This window comes from Leptopilina boulardi, unplaced genomic scaffold (genome assembly GCF_019393585.1).
Source record: "Leptopilina boulardi isolate dan_hultmark-lab unplaced genomic scaffold, ZJU_Lbou_2.1 LbouV2_202, whole genome shotgun sequence".
In the NCBI taxonomy this organism is placed as follows: Eukaryota; Metazoa; Arthropoda; class Insecta; order Hymenoptera; family Figitidae; genus Leptopilina; species Leptopilina boulardi.
This window is the reverse complement of record NW_026137755.1, coordinates 3,212,008-3,229,048: the sequence shown is the minus strand read 5'-3', so window position 1 is coordinate 3,229,048 and position 17,041 is coordinate 3,212,008. Positions and strand designations below refer to the sequence as shown.

Here is a 17,041-nt window from a genome sequence, read left to right as displayed (position 1 = left end):
TATATATGTATCCCCTTCTATCTTATGCTTTATCGGACAAATTGATTTTTGTCCTATTGTGAGCCACCAATCAAATTTGTGCATGCAGTTTCTACATCTTTCTTGTGTGTCTCGTTTTTGAGTAGCCTTACTCCAATCTCTTAAATTTTATGTTCATGGTTTCCGTAAGAATAGTATAATGAAAAATAATGGCGATCTTGTTCTAAAGAATTGTCATGTGCTTTCATTTAAAACATAGCCTTTTCGGCTGAATGTCAGATAATATATAATAATTATATTCGTAGTAAATAATTGTATTATTATAAATGTGACTTGTTGTCTCTTTTACCTAGAATTAAATTAAAATTGTCAAACTGGTTTATTTGGTCAAGTTCATCTTAACAATCTTATGATCAAAGGGGTGAAAATATACCGGAGCCTCATGTTTCTTTATTCATCTACTTTTTAACAACTTTTTCTAAAAATTGACGTTACAATGGATATGAAAAATAAGGTATAAAATATTGAGTTATTTCTAAATTTTTTTTGCTTTAGATTAAATTCGTTGTTATATCAAAATGGAAATTGTCCACTTATATATACATATATTAATTTGAGGTTAAACCTTGAATTTCTCTAAATTAGATCGATACCGGTACTTTTAATTATTACATAATTTTTCTTCGAAAAATAGTTTCTCACTTTTATTTTATTATTTTTTTAAAGAAATCGTTGATATTCTCAGCTGTTACATAATGTAAATTGTTCTGGATGAAATTTTTTTTGAAAATTTATTAAATAATTTTTATAATTATAAAATCGTAAATTAACTTTCATACTTGTTAAGCAATTAATTTATTCTAAAATGAAATGTACTATTATTGACTTATTTAAATGTGCTTTGTTGTCTCATTATGGTTTTTTGTCATACATCTAATGTAATGTACTAACTTTCATTATCGTAATACATTTTTTTTTTATATTTCAGATTGAGTACGAATTTTTAGATTTCTATGGATTAGATTTAGATGACAATGAAAGACAAAAATTGCGAACTTATCTGCAATCTAATCCATCATCAGATATTTTAAAACTACCGTGGGATGTAGGAGACAATGATTGCAATGATAATATTGTGTCTGATCAGGAAGCGGAATTACATAAGCCTTGGGTAGCATACAGTGCGTGCTCTTTTTATAATATATATATACAATTAAAATTTACAATTATTTATTAATTTATTATTACTACTATTGACCTATAGGTGGTGAGGAGGACATGATTAAATACATCTCATCGGATACATCTCCTCTTATTATGCAAACTACAATGCCTCAACCTCCGTTGTATCCAACAATGGTACTAACTTATCATCCTAGCGAATGGCCAAATGGTGTTTATGTTCCGAATGATATGAGCATGCAATATACTGCTGGCATACCGCCAGCATCTTATCCACCTTACATGAATCCTGCTGGCAATGAGAATCATGACGTGGGACGAGAAAACAGCAGGAGAAGTATTAGAGGACGTGGTTTAAAAAGAGGGGAAGGTTATAATCGCAACAATCAAAATAACGATATTCCATTTTATTCTGTTCCTTGCATCAGCGAACAATATACTTCCATGTTTTGCTCTCCTAATTTTCCGGAACTTATGTCTCAACAGCATCCGGCAGCCGGACAACCTGTTTTTTCGTGTATGAATCCGCAACAAGTGTACCCTCAACAACCAACGATGCACTTGCAATCGCACACAAATTTCCCCCAATATCATCATTCTTCCCAAATGAAATATAATCGTCAATCACAGTCATCGATACAGTCAAATGGTGGAGAACCTGTAAAAAATTCTTTAAAATCTTTTGATAAACGGAATAATCCCAAATCCTCACGACAATTAAACGACGATAAAAATTCAAAACAAACCATAAGAGCTACTGTTATTGTAAATAACAGCAACATGGAACCATTTGTCGATACTGCGGATAGTAATGCAGCTTTGAAGAATAATAAAAGTATTAACAATAATAAAGTTGCTCCTTTTAACGTAAAAATTGATTACAATTTTGTTTCAACTAGAAACGAAACTTATGGTGGAGCTGAGAAAAATGATGGACCCTGTGTTAACATCAAAAGTAGCATTGAAATCGAACAAAACGGCGAAAATGATTTGGATAATAAAAACGAGACAGTATCTTCTCATATACAAACAACTCTTTTAAAAACTCAGTCGACAGCACCTGTGAAAGATGATAATTCAGTTGAAAGTGGTGAGGTATTACCTTCCATGAAATCGCAACAAGCCTGTAATCCAGTGCAAGTAGATGACTTACCAAAAATTAGTACTTGGGCTAGTATATTAAAGAAAAACAATAATGATACACCATTGACTGTTACTGCAAAACCTACAGCTTTTATTAATCCGATAACTGCTACAGATTCTTCAGATATATCATCAAATGAGGTACTTCATCCGCCTGAATTACCACATGTAGAGCAAAAATTGGTTCAAAATAATGTGCCTGTGACACAGGAAAAAACCACAAATGAAACACAGCCACAGCATAAAGTTTCAAATATAACTGCTCGAGATCATGACTTTGATGATCCACTTACATATAGAATGGGTGGTAAGTTTTAAACAACCCATTTTTTTTGCACGTGAATTTATTATTATTTGAATGTATTATTTAATTAAAATATGTCATTGAATATTTTCTTATTCATAGCATTGAAATAGTATACTTGAATGCTTTGTAATAATACATTTTTGCAATTCATCTTAAAGATTTCATTCTTTATTTATTTATTTTTTTTTTTTTTTATTACTTTTATAGAATTTTTCTTAACCTTTCAAATGGATAAACAGACTGTGAGTTTACTCCCTCGAGGATTAACTAATCGGAGTAATTATTGTTATATTAATAGTATTTTACAAGCTCTTCTCGCCTGCCCTCCATTTTATAACTTACTAAGGGCTTTGCCATTTTCTGAAACTTCAAGAAAAAATTCACGCACTCCTCTTATTGATAACATGTAAGTTTCAATTTTATACGATTAGATACTTTCTATTACGATTATTTATACTTTGTATTTTTTTTAATTTTGCCATTAGGACAAAATTTGTACACGAATTTACACCTTTGTCGGAGGCAGCTCGAATGCCCAGAAAAGATCGTGTTAATAGACGAGGTAACGAAGACGCATTAACTGATGTGCATTGTGGCATACCCTTTGAACCTTCATATGTGTACACAGTGTTAAAAAATACTTCATCGGCTGGAGTATTTTCCATTGAAGGTAGACAAGAAGATGCTGAAGAATTTTTATCTTGTTTGCTCAATGGAATAAGTGATGAAATGTTAGAAGTATGATTTTTCACATTTTTTTATAATACAAATAATTAATCTTTGCTTATGATTTTAATACTTGAAGAATATTTTAGGTAATGAAATTGGTGAATAGCGATAAAAGTTCAAACAATAATCCAAACATGAACTTAAATTCTGAAGAAGAAGAATGGCAGGTGCGTAAATTTTTATTCAACTTTAAAAAAATAAAATTTGTTATTATGCCAACGTTGTGTGAATGCATTTAATTAAATGTAATTTGCAGATTATGGGTCCAAAAAATAAAGGTTCCATCACTCGATGCACAGATTTTGGACGTACACCATTATCGGATATATTTCGAGGCCAATTGAGATCTAGAGTTCATCGTGCTGGTGAACAACCAACCGATTATGTTCAGCCATTTTTTACTTTGCAACTTGACATAGAAGTGAGTGATGATAGTTCTCATGCCTAATATATTTTATCTTTTAATAAATTAAATTGTTTAAAAAGAAATCAAAATCCTTATAGTTTTACCCCATTTTTTCAATTTGTAATTAATTAAGTAGATTTCATCATTAAACTAAACTATTTTTATTTTAGAAAGCGGAATCAGTAAAAAGTGCACTTGAAATTTTGGTTGGTAAAGATCAGGTAGAAGGAATGACATGCAGTAAAACTAAACAACAAATTGAAGCTTGGAAGCAAGTTACTTTAGAAGAGCTGCCAGTAATTCTTATTCTTCATTTGAAATGGTTCGATTACAAACTTGATGGTTGTTCAAAGATACTTAAAAATGTTGAATTTCCAGTTGATTTGAAAATAGATCCAAGTAAGTGGGCATATAATAAATTTGCAGTTTTATGTTTATAATTTTAATGGTATATTATATATTACTTTTAGAATTCTTATCTCCAAATGCATCAAAGAAATTTTTAGCAAAACAAAAGCAGTACAAATTATTTGCCGTGACTTATCATGATGGAAAAGAGGCAACGAAAGGACATTATGTAACGGATGCTTTTCATGTCGGCTATGGAGGTTGGGTACGATATGATGATAGTTCGTTAAAAGGTATATCTGAAAATAATGTTCTAAATCCTCAGCTTCCCAGAGTGCCCTATCTACTTTATTATAGAAGATGTGATACTATTGGGAATAATCAGTCAAATGTTGTTAGATCACGATAAGTTGACATATACAAGGCATGTATATGTAGTTGAATCTGTCTATTGTTAAAATTTTCATTTGACATTTTCTAAATTTGAACCAATTTTTTTGTATTTAAAAATTAAAGAAAAGAATGTTATTTTGTATGTCATATTTTTCATTTTAAGAAAATATATATACCTTATCATAATATGACTGTTTTATGTTTAAAAGTCAGAAAAATTTGACCTGATAAGTCGCGAAAGTTATTGTGTGAATAGAGATGACATTCAAGATTTTTTTTGCTCTAATTATATTTAGAATAATTTCTGACCTGGATATAAATAATAATTATTTCGAACTTGTTATTATCATCATTATTTGTAGTTAACATGCTTCGAACCGATACGAAAAAAATTGAGCATAAATGTAACAAACAATTGCTTTCAAAGATTAAGTAATATACCATATTGTTAAATTTTTCTATTATTATACAAAACTAAAGTAGTTTATACACTGCAGATGAGAGAGTGAGAGGAAGAAAAAGAGTGTGCTTGCGTGCGTGAGCTAATGTGTGATTTGTAGCAATGAAAAAGATAGATAAAAAATATTTGCTATTAAATATATTTGGAAATAATTATAGTTATAAAAATAAATATCCTTTACAATTTTAAAGAAGCTAATTTATCTATAATTATAATACTTATTTCAGTATCTCTGATTTTCAGTTTTTTTAATGTCATTTTAATAATGATAATATGTATTTGTAGAATTTATTTTGTATCCTGTGTTTTAAGAATTAAATTATATTGATCGCATATTACAGCTATATACCGTTCTTTTTCACATTGATTCGAGTATCGAGTCTGATAAAATTTCTCTCTGACTAAAAAACGTACACTCTATCTTTACTCCATCCTCGAAGCAATCAATCTACGACCAGCTCGATTAAAATATTTAATTCTTTTGGTTGATAATTATCATGAAATATGTCGATACAAAAAATTCCAAGTTATGACTACTACTTATGTGCAGATATAGATTTATAAAGAATTTACAATTTTATAAATAATTAATATAATTATATTTCTCCAATGTCATTTAAATTGAAATTAAATAATAATCGACTAAAACATAGATAAATTATCTTGAAATGTTTATTACGAAGAGATTTATGAATAATACATTTTACACTTGAAAAAATGAAATTGAATAAGTAGTGTATTCATGTAACACAACAACTTAGAAATTACATTAATTTGAAATTATCACAATAATTGTTAACTTACATTCAACGTAAGAAACATTTTCAAGGTATATTAGGTCAACATTGTTAATTACTAATTACTTTTATGTTATTACATTCATCGTTGAAGAGATATTACACTATTTCAAGATTGAAATTTATATTTCACATCAATTTAAAAAATTTATTGTAATTTATCTGTAAATTAAAATAAAGCTAACTTACATCTAATTGGACAATTAATAATTACAATTAAAACGTTTTACAATTATATGCATATATTTCGATTTTAAATCTTATATTGAAATTTTAAGTATTATTTTAACATATTAAATACTGAATCAGTTGATATATATATATATGTATACAGTTCCTTACATGCTCTAAATGAAGATAAGGAAAGACTTAAAATTCGCAAATAATAATGCTTGAAATTTTCTCTTTAAAAAAGGGATCAAGAAACTTTGAATAGTTTAAATAATTATTGTTGCCGGTACTGTGTAGTTAATATTTTGCTTATTTTATATTTCTGAATATTATTATGTACATAAAATATTTTAATTTGAGGATTTAAAAGCTTTTTATGTATATATAATAAGAAGAAAAATACTATAATCCTTTTGCTTAATCTAATATTTATATTTGCGCCTATATGTAAGTATATAAATTTATATATAATATATTTACAATATATTGTATATTTACATTAAAATTTTTAATAAATAAATAAATAAAAATAATACAAATAATATAGGTAATACATAAAAATTGATGAAAAAATAATGTATATAGGATTCTTAGTTATTGAATAATGAAGGAAATGTTTCTATTCTATACAAAACAATTTTTAAGTAATCTTAATTGTAAAATGGCATTAATTTGCATTTTACGAAATTTCATTTCTAAAATAAGCAGATTATAATCTAACAGACCACTTTTTACATTATTTAAATTAGGTGTAATGTAGCATGTTTAAGTTTTTTAATATTAATGCTATAATAATTGAAAGTATAATAAAAAAGAAAGCTAAAAATGTGGTAAACATACTTTTCCTGCAAATAATTCTGAAATGACTGTAATCCATAAAGCTAAAACAAATAAAATATATGAAATTCCAACCTGATGAGAGTTTGGTAATTGATACGGTTGGCCGCCAATTTGATCTATATGGAAACCCATGGGAAATATTACAGCAGCAAAACAAAATAAAACCACTGAAAAAAATGAAAATATTTAAAAATAATTTTAAATATTTAATTATATTGAATATATGACAGATATAAACTTCTCGAAAATACAGCAGATATATCATCCGCTGTACTATAATTACTTACTTGCAGTAAATCCAACCCAGCGTGCATATGGGATGACATTTCTGTCCCAATGTGAGCTTGCTAAAAGTATCACAGTTGTTGTTATTAAAATACAACCGACGAATATACATACTAAAGCCATTAACCACTCTGGTTGTAAATCTGGTGTATAACACACTTGTGGTCTATTATAAAGAGTCATACAGGACCACATCAATCCTAATCTTGTATCGCCTGAAAAATAAAAATATTAAACTTTACACAATGTATTATTGACATAGGTATATGAAATGAAAATATCTTTAAAATAATTATTTTCATTGTAAAGTGTCTTTCCAAAAGACACAAACAAGATATTTCTTAAACTTTATGGAAAATAATAAAAACATGGTATTTGTGCCTACCTCCAACATCCGTTATAATCCAATCAGGCATAGCAAGACTCACTATTGCAAACATATCAGCTGCCAGAAATAATGTTCCAGAAATTAAAGTTAATTTATCCATTGTTATATAATTATTAAAATAAATCTTTAAATTCACATCTTTTCTTTTGCGATGAATTTAACAGCTTTGCTCTTACTCGTCTTGATTAAATTTTATGATTAACACTATACTATAATATATTTATGAATCTGTTGCCTGTAAGTTAGTGAGTTGGGGCTTTCGGCTTTGTAAGATCTTGGGAAAGCACTTTCCTGTATGCATATTTTCCACGTATATGCATGTATAGTACATAGATTACGTATTATACGTATATGTGAAAACCTAGTTTTCTACCTTGCCAGATTTTTTCATTGTAACATAACCTCTTTTTGAAAATGTGTGTAAATGTACATTGTTTTTACCGTTTTTACATACTGTCAATTTCACATCCTATTTTTGAATGTTTTTAATATGGGCAGATAGTTAATTAAGTTTTTACATCTGTATTTTAATAATTTCAATAATTTATTCAATAATTCTTTTTGATTGCTTATCAGTTTAGTGCAATTGTTTTACTCTTTCATAAAACTGCACATGGGACTGTTTATATGTTATATACAGAAAGTTTAATTTTAGGAAATATGTCAGATGCTAGGACTGACATATCTATTTTTTTGGTTGACTTGAAGCTGCTGGAACAATGTCACTTATCCAGTCTAAATACTGCTGATTTCCATTTTGAATCTAAAAAAAAGATCTTAATATATCATCAAATTACTTAAGAAATTGTAATTACTTTATCGATATTACTCACAGGTAATGATATTACTTCACATACTTCGTACGGATGATTTTTTCTAAAAAGAATAAGACTAGAATGGTTTATACTGTAAATAATTTTCAAACATTTAGTAAATATATTTGTATTGCACTTACTTAACGTACTCAGTAAGAGCATTAACAGTTTCTGTTCTTGTTTTTATCATCTGTAAAGAAAGGAAATATTAGCACTTATTTTCAAGAGCAACAAGTAGATTACACTTGTAAAATGAATATGAGACAAATAACTTAAAATAGTTAAAAAATCTAAAGTTACTTTAAAGGTAGGGTTTCTCATTTATTTTCTGTATAGAAAGGCATATAGACACCATATAGAATAGTGAAGACAACTAATTATGACTCGTTACCTCTTGATGCATTTTATTTAAAATAAATTATATTACTTGCCAGCAATAATTCCTTATCTTCTTTAATTTCATTTTTCCACTCATAACTGAAATTAAAAATTAACGAAAATTATTAAGTGTAGACAATAATAAATGTTTTCAAACATGAATTGTCGGTTTCTCCTGTTCATTAAAATTTTTATAAATATACATACACTGATGTCAGTTGGGGTATTATATTTACACAGGCTGCCAATTTACTTTTTACTATTCCACTGAAAAACAATCATACTATAGCATTTTTAAATCAATATAATTATAATATTAAAAACATATCTCTATTTCTTACTGAGCCAATTTTTGAGCAACTTCTACTGTCGGCACAGTGACATAAGCCACTGAAAGTATTCCAGTCATATTATTTTTATAACTTATCTCATCTATTAATTGGCAATTTGAATCTCTTGTATATAATGTACAAATAAATACTGCAACACTTAAATGACTTATCATTTGATAAAATTTTTTGTTTTTTTAAATAAGCTAAATCTATGTTTGTTTATTTGTTTTGTTTAATGACCTCTTATAGATAAATGATTTATTTTTATTATTATTATTAGTTCAACCCTTGAGTATACTGAGAGCTGCATATTAAGAGTGTTTTAGATTTTAAAAAATATAAAGTAGTGATGGGTAGTGACGCTTTACTTCAAGTGTTCCGAGTTGCAAAGCAATCTCCCAAATGTGACACCTTTGAAAGTGAATACAGAATGGACACAAAAGGCAAGTCAAAATGCAAGTCCCATGAGTGCACGAGAGATAGATAGACTACTTATCTCTTTCACACTCATGAGATTGGCACATGGGCTTGCACTTGTATATACTTGGCTTTCACACACAGTTTAAGGTGTCGTCTTATTGGGAACCGCAGAGCTGCGATACGCCATCTGGTGTCGACCCACTTGCGGTAGCCATTTTTTATTTTGTCTCTGTCGAACATATGTATAAAAAACAGCAAGATGGTTGCCACAAATGGGTTCAGGGTTGAGTAGTTACACAAGATTTCGGATCCCAATAACAACGTGAAACGTCGACGTAAAAGCGGAAAGCATGAGTACGAATGACATGATCATATCTCACTATATCTTTCGTTCTCATGATTTCCGCTTTTTCGTCGACGTTTCACACTGTCATGCGACGGCGCCTTCACGCTTTTCGCCTATTGTACATGGGACGGGCCCTTTACCATTAAGGCCTTTCTGCAATAGGTTCCTAAATGTTTGCCTAGCGTGACTGACACGTTGGTTTGCAAGCGCATAAAATTATTAAAAGCCATCGAGAAACATTTGCATTAAATATTGTAAAGTTGGAAAAAAGGGATGAAAGGAACATAAACTAAACTTTTTGTTCGCGATTGATATCAATGTTTTAATGACGTCACTGCGCTTGCAAACCAACGTGTCAGTCACGCAACGCGTACATTTAGGAACCTATTGGAAAAAGACCTTTAACGGTTGGTTTACATTCCCCACTCGCCATTTGTCATAATTCTCATCAACGCCTAGTGAGTGACTTTATTGTTAAAAATAAAAGTTACAATAAAGTTACTAAATTTTCACTAGAGCAGGGTGCGGTAGTTGAAGAGATTTATGACGACAAAATGGCGAGTGGGGACAATGGAAACCAACCTTAACTTTCCATTAATACTGCAACTTCCTTTTTGTTATGTTTGTGTGCGGAACTTTAAAGCGTTTATGTGACAGTAGAACGTGGGTGGGTCGTTTCTGATTCAGTGTTTTTCAATTATCTTATTACTATCTTTGTTTAATATCTCTGACAATTTCTTCTGTACAGTCTGTGCGATTTATTTGTTTGTGAAATTGTTTTCTATCAGTAAAACTTTTGTTATAAAATCCGTAAAAAAGTGTAAGGTATCCTTGTAGATTGTTCTTTAAAACATTCTAGTTTACAAAAAATTGTAATTTTTTAAAATTAAAATATTATCCGCAATTAAATAATATGGAAATATTAGTCAAATTTTTAAAAAAAGATTTGAAAATTTTTAATTTACTTTAATTAACAATAAATTATATATATGGCCTCGTTATCCTTACCAAAAGTATTGACTCAGAGGAAAACAAACTTAGACTTGGAACGTGAACAATTCCAAAAATTTCAGGTATTTGTTGTAAAAAATGTATAAATTATTTGCATGTTTTTTATGCCTTTTTATTATATTATCAATAAAATATATTTTGACATTGGTTTGTGCAAACTTATAATATATACTTCATTGAATGTCATTTTTAGATGTAATTTTTATTTGTTAATTTAAACAAAAATTTAAATCAAATTTAACAAGTAAATATTATACATGGACTTGAAGAAAGAAAATTACTATTTTCATCCAATAACAATATGTATATTAAAATTAAATTCAAAATTAAAAAAGATCTTATTTATTGATAGAAATCATTCTTTTTTCTCTATTATTACATGACATCTACAATTGTCACAATTTTGATTATTAACGTAATCATGTACAAGGAAAACAAGTTGAATCCCTTTAAACTTTATTCCAGCTGTTTTGAAAAATACTTATCCTGAATATCTGTTTTATGAAATTAGCTCCACATATAGTATATGTTGTCAACATAACTTTTGTGAAGTACCTTCGTAAAGTGCATTTATATGGATGAGAAAAGAATTGATGGAAAATGACACATTTTTCAAGCTGATTATTGTAACACTGTATTATTATTTTTATTGTAATAATTTTACATCACTAACATGCCGCCTATACTTCCATTAAATGACAAACAGATTCATCAATTGGTAAGTTTTGGCCAAAATTTTACAAAAATTGCATAATTATTTTTTTAAATATAATTTTTTATTTTTGGGATTTTTAAGATCTTTTTAAATTTCAAATACTTCAGTTTTTTTTTATATTATTATTATTATTTAATGTGTAATATTTTTGAAATATTTAAAAATTATATTTATTTTTTAAAAATAATTTTAATTTTCAAATACATATATTTTAGTTTCAACAATTTCGTAAAAGAAAGAAAGTTATAAATATTTAATTATTAGTGCAATATTGAACTATTATGTAGAATAAACAAATAAATTTTGTGTTGGTGTGAGTTGTGTAAAAAAAGTGATCACACAAATTCTTTGTCGTCTGACTTTTATAATTTTACTGATAACGTGATAATATCGATGATTTTAAAAATCGTAAAACGAAAGTGGAAATAAAGTAAATTAATTGTTTGCTTTTCATATTCTTGAGATAATATGACCGAATCAATTTTTTATTATTTTCAAATATATTAGTTATTCAATTCTTTTTTTTCCAAGATTATATGATTTAAATTTTGAATTATTATGTATGTATTTTTAGTCAATAAATAAATTATTGTATTAAAATTTCCACATAAATATGCATAGAATTTTTTTTATTAAATATTGTTATTTTTTCTATTTTAGAGTGTTAGCATTGCGAAAGCAGTACATCCGACTGAAACTCCTGTTAAAGTTAAACATGTCCGCAGTATCCTTTCTTATATACTATTAATAAATATTCCGTTAAAATAAATTATATAGATTTTAAAAGAACAAATTAGTTTTATTAATATTAAGATTAATGCACAGTGTTTTTATACTCTCAAAAATAATTAAATGTGTGTTAAAAAATGATTTGTCCTTAACTAAATATTTAAGGTGCGATTATTGGCACGTATCAAGAAAAAAGTGGGGCACTATTTTGGATGTTTATATTACGACAGCCACTTCAAGAAAATCGTATTGTCGCTTGGAAATTTTGTCACGTATTGCACAAAGTTTTACGTGAAGGCCATCAACAAGTTATTCCCGATTCTCAGCCTCACCGTGGCAGATTAGAGGATTTAGGAAAATTATGGCAACATTTAAAAGACGGATATGGTCGTTTGATACTTTTATATATTCGATTGCTTATTACAAAATTAGATTTTCACAGACGCAATCCTAGATTACCTGGGAATCTGCAAGTATCTGCAGAAGAATTGGAAGCTATTGGCGAAAACGATATAAATGTTTAGTAAGTTCATATTTGTAATGAAATTATAAAATTAATTTTTTTTTGTTTTATTGCAATGTTATATTTTATTTATAAAAGTCTAATTATTTTAACTCAACAGCTTTCAAATGTCGGTGGAAATGTTTGATTACATGGATGATATACTGAATTTCCAGCAAGCAGGTAAGATTTAAAATTTAACATCAATTAGTTATTGTAGTATAGAAATTGAAATAATTCTTATTCTCTAACTTTCAGTTTTTGGTTCTCTGGATTTATCGCGATCAAATTCAATGACTCCTTGTGGACAATGTCGCCTTGCGCCTCTAATTCCTTGTGTTCAAGATGCTTCTCAATTGTATGATTATTGTGTAAAAATTTTATTTAAACTCCATAATGCATTACCGGCTGATACTTTGGAGGGCCATCGTGATCGATTCTCGAAACAATTTCATGAATTAAAAAATTTTTATAATACCATCAAGCACATGCAATATTTTAAACATTTAATTTCAATACCATCTTTGCCGGAGGTAATGAATAATTTTTTATAATAAAGACATAATTTTTAGTATGTACTTATTTTAAAAAAAAATATTTTTTCTGTAACTATTTAATTACTGATTTTTTTTTTTTTTTTTTTGTTTAATTTAGAATCCGCCGAATTTTTTGATACAAGCCGAATTTCGCACGTATATCACGCCTGTAGTTGTATTACCACCTGAGGAACATTTAGATGCTGAAACGGCTGTTGACAGTTTAATCGACACGTCAGATACAAGTTCCTTGCCAGGGGATCAAATTGATTCTACTATAAATGGCTCGATTTCTCCGGATGCATTAGCAGAAAGGTTTTTCTTTATATATTTTAATTAGTTTATTCATAATATAATTATTATATATGTAGGTATATATAATATTTAAAGTAATGGATTTTTATCTATATGATTATTATCATTTATACTTTCATAACTTTTTATTTTTCAATGCAGAGACAGTCTCATTGATCATCTTCATCAAGAAAATGGAAGACAAAGGCAAGAGTTGCAACGACTGCTCAATGAACATCAACATATTGTTTGTGAACTTAAAAATCGGATTTTAGAACTTGAATCAGGACTTTCTACTAAAGTAAGTATTATTTATTTTTAAAACAAGATTAATGTAAACTTTTATGCTCTTTATTTAATCAATTTAAATAAAATATTAATACTAGAATAGAAATTTATAATTTAATAATTAAGATTTCGAGCTCTTTGATTTTTTAATTTATTTTATTGCAGGGTAATGAAATCATTCAGGAAAAGCAATTAACTCAAGATTTACTGAAACAAAAGTCAGAAATAATGACGAAATTCCAAGAATGTGAAGGTTTGTTTCTTTGTTAACGTTTATTTTTCTTAAATTTTAATTCAACTTGACATTGTATTAATTAAGTAATATATCTAAATATTATTATTATTATTATTATTATTATTATTATTATTATTATTATTATTTCAGAAAAGAGTAAAAGTATAAATGAGAAATTTCAAAAACTGAAAGAAGTATATTCAAAATTACGAGAAGAACACATATGTCTTATACGAAAGGTACATTTTTTGGAAAAAATAAATTCGTTAATTTAAAAATGATGTCACAATCGTAAATTTATTTTTTTTCTTTTCAAAGAAAGCAGAAGTAGATAAACAATTAGGCAGTATGAAAATAATGCAAGAACAATCGGACAGACGTACAATTGAGGCAGAGCAAAGATTGCAAGAATTAATTCAGGGTCAAGCAACTGCCGATCAGGAAGCACAAAGAGTTGCCCAAGCACGCGCCGATTTAGATGAAGTGAGAAAAAAATTCGATGATGTTCAAACTGAAAATTTGGTATGTTTCTTGTTTAATTGTATTTTATTAAAAAATATTAAAATTTTCTTTTGTTATTTATCAAATAAAAATCTTTCTCAAAGTTATAATATTTTAAATTTTTTAATTTTACAATAAGTTTATAATTTTATGTTTAGGCTCTGAATGCAAAAATTGGCTTTATAACATCCGAAAAAGCAGCATTGGAAGGCGATCTCCATGATTTACTTGCACAAAAGGAAGAGCTGGACGTTAGAATAAATAATCTGCAGGCAGAATCTGAACGTTCTAATGCACAACTCAAAGCTGACGAGGAAAATACTTTCTACGAGTTACTTTGTGAGTTGACCTTTTCAAATTATTCAGATAAGGAGGCAAAGAGAAAAAAGATTTATTAAAGTTATTTAATAGATCATTAATTCTACTTTATATAATACAAATAACAAAATTTAATATAATTAAAAAATATGTAAATGTATAATAAATATTTGTAAAATTTCTATTTCAGTGAAATGTTTGTCTGAAGCGGAGACAATGTTACAAAATGCAATGCACGCCATTGATAATCCTGCAATTTCTGCTGTAACATGCACTCCAGATTATCTTGCAATTCTGCTAGATCCAACGAAATTGTCACTGGAAAATTTACAAACAGCTTACAGTAATTATATTGAGAATGTGAAGACAAGAGGAGAATTGATTAGAAATTCCATTCATGCAGCTTGGGCATTATCTGTTTATTTGATTCAAGCTAAAGCTACATCTAACACATCTACTGATATAACTTTTGGTGACAGTGAGTGTATTCTAAAATTCTCTCAAAACTATATTTTAATTTGTTATCGAACATAATAATAGAAATAAATAATTGATAATAATTAAAATTAAATTTTAAATTTTAGGAATTACTGATGAATGTAAGCAATTAGGATCCCAGAGTCTAATGATGTTTAGTTACATTAAAGAAATTAAGGACAAGGAGAAAGCTTTGACTACAATTGAACAAATAAGTAAAGTAACGGTGCAGTTGAAAAAAATTTCTTCTTTAACAGCTTCGTTGTCAGAACAATCGAAGAGTAATGCAAGTGTTATTGGAGATTTAGTGGAAAAAGAACTTTTGACTATGGATAAAGCTATTGAAGAAGCCGCTGCTAGAATTCAAGTGATTTAAAGCTTTACTTTAAAAAAAAATTATATTTTTTGTATTCGATATCTCTTTTATTAATAAAAATGTCTTTTCTCTTTAGGATATGCTAGATAAATCACGTGCAGCAGATTCCGGAGTAAAATTGGAAGTAAATGGAAAAATCCTCGATTCTTGCACGGATTTGATGAAGGCTATAAGAAACTTAGTAAAAAAGTCACGTTTCTTACAAACAGAGATCGTCGTACAAGGAAAGGTTTGCATTAAATTTACGTATAACTTTTATTTTATTTTTAAAAAAAATTATAATAACATTGTGTTATTTTTATTTTTCTCAATTAAATAGAGCACTTCATCGACTACTGAATTTTACAAAAGAAATCATCAGTGGTCTGAAGGTTTGATATCTGCAGCCAAAGCCATAGCAATGGGAGCCAATTTCTTATTGTACGTGTTCATAACAAACTTTTTTTAAAAAGAAAAAAAAATTTAGTCTCTTTTTTTATTCTGTTATTTATTTATTAAATTGAGTTTTTCCCTTTTTTCTCAAACAGAGAAGCTGCGGATAAAGTTGTTTCTGGAAATGGAAAATTTGAACAATTAGTAGTTGCATCTCAGGGTATTGCTGCCTCAACTGCTCAGTTAGTCGTTGCCAGTAGAGTTAAGGCTGATAGAAATAGTAATAATTTGGCTGCACTATCAGAAGCTTCGCGTGGAGTCACTCAAGCTACTGGAAGTGTTGTTGCGACAGCAAAAAGTTGCAGTCAACTTATTGAAGAAAATGGTATCTATTATTTCCTCTCTTCTTATACTTTAGAAATTTTATTTTAAAAAAAGAAATAAATTTTTTAAAGCAATTTTAAAAATGTTATAATCTGTATTATTTTTTAATTTTTTACATTTTATTATTGTAAAATTTGATATATATTTGCTCAAAAATGGTTTTATGTTATTTTTAAATTATTCTTTTCAGATGATTTAGATATTTCTGGATTAAGTTTACATCAAGCGAATAGATTAGAAATGGAAGCACAAGTTCGCGTTTTAGAGCTTGAAAAAGCTTTAGAAAGTGAAAGATTAAAATTGTCTGCCTTGCGTCGCTATCATTATCAATTAGTTGGTGACAATTAGAAATTTTACATAAATTTAATGTTCAAAAAAAGCATTTAAAAAAGGTAAAATTATTTGAAAAAATATTCTGAAAATAATTAAAATTATTTTTCATTTTCAGGTGCGCATTTCAATAATTTGAAAGCCTTTTTATTTTAATATGTATTTTTTTTATAATCTGTAATCATTTCGAATTAGTATACATTTTCAATAATGTATTTTTAGTTCTTCTATTTGAAAACTTGATTAACTAAAAT

The 17,041-nt window shown here is 27.8% G+C and overlaps 4 protein-coding genes across 5 annotated transcripts; 2 read left to right on the top strand and 2 right to left on the bottom strand.

The window, feature by feature from the left end:
- The first annotated feature begins 163 nt into the window (after positions 1-163).
- On the top strand, positions 164-5,099 carry LOC127278330 (ubiquitin carboxyl-terminal hydrolase 10). Its single transcript, XM_051300012.1, has 9 exons — positions 164-493; positions 968-1,160; positions 1,244-2,611; positions 2,819-3,017; positions 3,097-3,349; positions 3,427-3,507; positions 3,597-3,761; positions 3,917-4,145; positions 4,217-5,099. Exons 1-9 carry the CDS (start codon positions 476-478, stop codon positions 4,501-4,503), a joined length of 2,793 nt encoding a protein of 930 aa, XP_051155969.1. The 5' UTR covers positions 164-475; the 3' UTR covers positions 4,504-5,099.
- LOC127278331 (uncharacterized protein C16orf52 homolog A) lies at positions 5,071-7,808 on the bottom strand. The gene is made up of 3 exons (XM_051300014.1): positions 7,426-7,808; positions 7,043-7,255; positions 5,071-6,922 (listed from the first exon to the last, which is right to left on the bottom strand). The coding sequence occupies exons 1-3, from the start codon at positions 7,526-7,528 to the stop codon at positions 6,735-6,737; spliced, it is 504 nt and encodes a 167-aa protein (XP_051155971.1). The 5' UTR covers positions 7,529-7,808; the 3' UTR covers positions 5,071-6,734.
- Positions 7,809-7,949: 141 nt separating this feature from the next.
- LOC127278332 (protein CutA homolog) lies at positions 7,950-9,296 on the bottom strand. Its single transcript, XM_051300015.1, has 6 exons — positions 8,963-9,296; positions 8,829-8,888; positions 8,675-8,720; positions 8,384-8,433; positions 8,262-8,304; positions 7,950-8,191 (listed from the first exon to the last, which is right to left on the bottom strand). Exons 1-6 carry the CDS (start codon positions 9,124-9,126, stop codon positions 8,114-8,116), a joined length of 441 nt encoding a protein of 146 aa, XP_051155972.1. The 5' UTR covers positions 9,127-9,296; the 3' UTR covers positions 7,950-8,113.
- A 1,043-nt stretch (positions 9,297-10,339) lies between these two features.
- Positions 10,340-16,904, top strand: LOC127278327 (huntingtin-interacting protein 1). 2 transcript variants are annotated; one of them, XM_051300008.1, is made up of 18 exons: positions 10,340-10,792; positions 11,242-11,448; positions 12,106-12,169; positions 12,340-12,697; positions 12,798-12,859; positions 12,935-13,209; positions 13,331-13,527; positions 13,669-13,807; positions 13,960-14,047; positions 14,180-14,268; positions 14,348-14,551; positions 14,689-14,869; positions 15,039-15,326; positions 15,433-15,692; positions 15,778-15,930; positions 16,021-16,121; positions 16,229-16,458; positions 16,648-16,904. In XM_051300008.1, the coding sequence occupies exons 2-18, from the start codon at positions 11,404-11,406 to the stop codon at positions 16,803-16,805; spliced, it is 2,892 nt and encodes a 963-aa protein (XP_051155965.1). In that variant the 5' UTR covers positions 10,340-10,792; positions 11,242-11,403; the 3' UTR covers positions 16,806-16,904. The 2 variants fall into 2 exon arrangements, with proteins under 2 accessions (XP_051155965.1, XP_051155964.1); XM_051300007.1 differs by having other exon boundaries at positions 11,196-11,448.
- Positions 16,905-17,041: the final 137 nt, after the last annotated feature.